The sequence below is a fragment of the Cynara cardunculus genome (assembly GCF_001531365.2).
Source record: "Cynara cardunculus var. scolymus isolate 2C chromosome LG 9, CcrdV1, whole genome shotgun sequence".
Classification (NCBI taxonomy): domain Eukaryota; kingdom Viridiplantae; phylum Streptophyta; class Magnoliopsida; order Asterales; family Asteraceae; genus Cynara; species Cynara cardunculus.
In genome coordinates, this window is record NC_037536.1 from 1,308,491 (window position 1) to 1,312,926 (window position 4,436).

Genomic DNA, 4,436 nt, shown 5'->3' on the forward strand with positions numbered 1-4,436 from the left:
CCAGAACATATTGAATAATATCCAAAATATATTGAAACAAAAATTATCATTTACCGATTAAATATAAATAAATAATATATAATATAATTTATCAATTAATATATATGCGGTTACGGGACGGAGAGTGTGATACCCATCCACGTCCCTGGTTTGAGCCAGTCCCCGATTTACAAGGAATCTCCATCCCCGACCGAAGCAGGTGGACCAGGTGCCCAACGGATCGGGGCCAATTCCCATGCCTACTCTTCGATCAACTGATATACGTATCTTTGTGGTCTTATCTCAGAGTGTAATCAAAAGCATTTGTATCTAAAAAATTGAAACGTTGCCTTGTCAAAATATGTAGTTATATGAACCTCCGATAACAAAGCGGTCCCCACGATTCTTACCCAAAACCATGGATTCATCCAAAACCCAACATAATCAAACCAACCCTTCTTAAACTTGTACATACATCTTATAATTAGACGAGGTTTCCATTTTCAGAGTACCCAAAATAATAATTAAAAGAAAAGATCTTATAATCAAACTGTGTGTAAAAAAGAATTTATCACAATCGAATCAAGTTCCCGGATACTCACCTGAATCCGACTTTAGCGGCCTTTCGGGTTCATGATCTGTGAGAAAACCGCACTCGGCGTTAACCCATCTGAGTCCTCGCTAGCGAGACTTCGACCGCCGATGCTCATCGACATTCCGCTGCTTCTTGAATCTGTCACGTTTCCCTCATAACCACCCTTCTCCGTCTTTCCTTTCAGCGGCACATCATCATAAACCCCCTCTTCTAACTCCAATGCTCCTTTGCCGCCACTATCTTCCGCACTCTCTTGAAGTTGTAGAGCAAACTCGAGGTTCCACAGAACATCCCCCATCGATGGCCTTTCGATCCCTTGGTCCGCTACGCACTTCACGGCGGTCTCTGCCACTTTCTTGAAACATTCCGGCGAAATCTTTCCCTTCAGATACGGGTCGATGATCTGGTCAAGAATTCCCTTTGTGTGACAGTGTTGAGCCCATTCAGCTAAGCTCACTTGCTCCTTCGCAAGTGTCGGGTTCAGGGCGGGCCGTGCACATAAGATCTCAAAAAGCACCACCCCAAATGAGTAAACATCCGATTTATCCGTCAACTGTTGTCTCCTGAAGTATTCGGGATCTAGATACCCAAAACTACCCTTCACGACGGTGCTTACATGAGTGTGATCCACAGCAGGACCCGTCTTTGATAGCCCGAAATCAGACACTTTGGCAACCCATTTCTCGTCCAAGAGGATGTTTGTTGTCTTGACATCCCGGTGGATGATGGTGTGTTTGGCACCCGTGTGAAGGTAGTGTAGACCACGGGCAGCGCCTATACAAATCTCAAGCCGTTGCTTACATGTCAAAGGTTGATTTTGTGTATCGTAAAGATGCTCACGAAGTGTTCCATGAGCCATGTAATCGTATACAAGGATCATCTCGGTGTTCTCTTTACAATAACCAATTAAAGAAACAAGGTGACGATGACGAAGTTTTGAAAGCATTTTGATCTCGGTTTGAAATTCGTTCAAACCTTGATTAGAGAGTGGGTTCCCTCGCTTGATTGCAACTTTAGTCACTCCACCATCGATTTCTCCCTTGTAAACCTTCCCGAATCCACCAACACCAAGAAGTAGAGCCTCATCAAAGTTGTTCGTGGCGGCTTTGATCTCGGAAAACGAGAAATGGCGGCAGAGATTCGAAGGCAGGGAGGAAGCATAGCTTCCGGTGGTATTTGTCTTAGCCGTAGAGCCTGAAGAGTGTGAGTTTCCATATAAAGAAAGCGGGAGCCAACCCGATGGACCATCACTTGAGTTAGGATCCTTGCGTTGCTTGCCTCTACGGGAAAGAAAGCACACAAACAGACCAACAAGGAGGATGAGGGCAATGCCGCCTCCGATGCCGCCACCGATTATCCCACTTTTGTTGCTTGATTCACCTGATTTCCGGGATGATACTCCCCTGGAGGGGTCGATGATTTCTTGTGTTGGAGCCGGAGCTGGAAGCGATCCTCCAAGATTACCACTACTAGCATTAATCTTAAATATCTCCACACCATTCAAGATTGCATCATACCTTTCCGGCTTTGCAGCAGTATTAGGATGCAGTGCAAGCCACAGATCATCTCGGGGAGCCCCCGGAGGGAAAAAGACGATATAGTCTTTAAACACAGGAACTTTACTCTTTGTTGCCCAAGCAATCACATCCGCCTCAGTCTCTGCGGTCTGATTGTTGATAAAGATTTCAAACACCCTTTGGTTGATACGGCTGATATCCGGAGCAACTTCACAGAAATGAAGCCTAACCAGGTATGAAAATCCAGTGTCAACATCAAAGTACCAACTCAGATTGTAACCCACATTGATTGCAGGCGTCGGGCCCATCGACCTGGCAGTTTTATAGACATCGACTGGTGCAACATATTCCGGCATACCCAAAGGATATGTGATTGTGATGTTGGGATCAGCAGCCACAGGAACCCCATTGGAAGCCCCAAACGTATAAGGAGTATCACCTCCCCACGGTCTAAAGAGCCCAGTATCCCCAGAAGGCGAAATAGACTGCCCACCAACATTTAACCGATAGACATTTTCAAGGACGGTGGAGTTGTCGATGTCGACAGCTATGGTGGCACCAACACTTGTAGAAGTTCCCGCAGAAGCATAAATATCTGGATGAGACACAACTTCAATACCATTGACAAATGCATACGAGTCAGGAGTTTCTGGAGAAGGAGTGAATGTTATATTCAAAGTCCCAGATTCCACGTTGATAGAATACTCCTTAGAGATGAAATCATAGTTGAGATTGGTCGTGGTCTCGGCTGCACTGAAGTTTTTCAAAAGGGTATATGGTCCGGAAACAACAGAAAAGACACCCTTGGAGGCATCAAGATTAGCATAAGATGCAGGATAAAAGTAAAGGCGGATAAATTTCCTGCCAGATGCTACAGGAAAACTATAGGTGAACGCAGATCGGAAAATACGAGCAGTCATGTAAGGGACTGTTGGAACAGAAGGTTTCTGGGTAGCAGCATCCGACACTATCGAATTTGCACCTTCTAATGCAAACTTCGACCCTACATCGGAGGTCCATTGCCTACCATCATCATCGTTCAATTCACCACTTGCACCGCAATTTAGTAAAATCTTATCGGCTGGAACATAATCCGCAGCTAAAACCACATGAATCACGCAGCCCAATAGCAAAAGGCAAGGAAATAAATCGATCAGGCAATACCTATTGGGATTTCTCATAATTCCACAAATTCAAACCTGAAACAATCACAAAACACAATCAATTCTTAATCTCTAAATGAATTCAGTTACAGGAAACACGATCCCTATTCAATTTTCCAAAAGCTGAAAGTAAAAATAATAATAACAAGTGAATAACAAAATTCAGCCACCACCCAAACTCATAACGATGAAATCAACAGTAATACGACGAAGAGTTGAGCAAAATTACACAAGGAAATCGAAACGCATCAGCAAGATCTATAACTAGCTATTTTCAGTTAAAAAAACAAACTAGGGTTTCAAGTTCCCACTCCTTTCCATCAGATTTTTGAACTCCACAAAAGGTATGATTTCACAAACCCATGAAGTGAACAGATCCACAAAGTTTAACAACACTACCACCACCACCAACAACAACAACAGAAATGGACCAATTGAAAAGCATAATGAAGTGAAGAAGAAGTAATTTCAAAAAAGTATGTCGTTATTACCTGAAAAAGGAGTGGATTGCAGCGACGCTGAAGTGGTAATGCAGATGAACATCAAGCCATAGATTGAAGAAATATGAAATCAAGTGAGATGAAGATATGAAGAGAGAGAGAGAGATGGCGTCCAGAGAGAGATTTAATAAGATGAGTTGGCCGGTTAAAACTTATTATACCTTTTATATAAACATATTCATCAGAACGTGGTCCGTGGTTGATGTAAGAGGAGAGACGGAGATATGTCAAATTACATTATTACCCCTTAGAACTATTTATTTCGTATATTATATTACCAAATAAGAAATATATAAAATTTACATATATGAATTTTTTTTTTATTTTTTAATAATTCACATGTGAATAAAAGAGGGGTAAATTTGAAAAAACGCGTGAAATGAGGGGGGAATACTTTGACAGATCATAAATATACAAAAGACAGCATATTATAGCCGCATACGCGTTCTCTATCATTGTCACCGTCTCATTTGCTAATTTCGTTTACATCCCTATATTATGCTCTTATTACAAGTTTGACCCCTAATATCATAAAATATTTCACTCCACCCTCCATAAATTATTACATAGTCCGGAACTTCAATAAAAGCATAGAAATTGCTTCTTGCTTTTTGTAATCATAAATGGTTGATTTAAAGCTTCTTTGTCTCACAATCTATCTTTCTAAGTTTCAAAAGCCATG

General features: G+C 41.9%; 1 protein-coding gene across 1 annotated transcript; it reads right to left on the reverse strand.

The window, feature by feature from the left end:
* Nucleotides 1-420: 420 nt before the first annotated feature.
* On the reverse strand, nucleotides 421-3,888 carry LOC112517939 (receptor-like protein kinase FERONIA). Its single transcript, XM_025125367.1, has 2 exons — nucleotides 3,746-3,888; nucleotides 421-3,290 (listed from the first exon to the last, which is right to left on the reverse strand). The coding sequence occupies exon 2, from the start codon at nucleotides 3,270-3,272 to the stop codon at nucleotides 594-596; it is 2,679 nt and encodes an 892-aa protein (XP_024981135.1). The 5' UTR covers nucleotides 3,273-3,290; nucleotides 3,746-3,888; the 3' UTR covers nucleotides 421-593.
* Nucleotides 3,889-4,436: the final 548 nt, after the last annotated feature.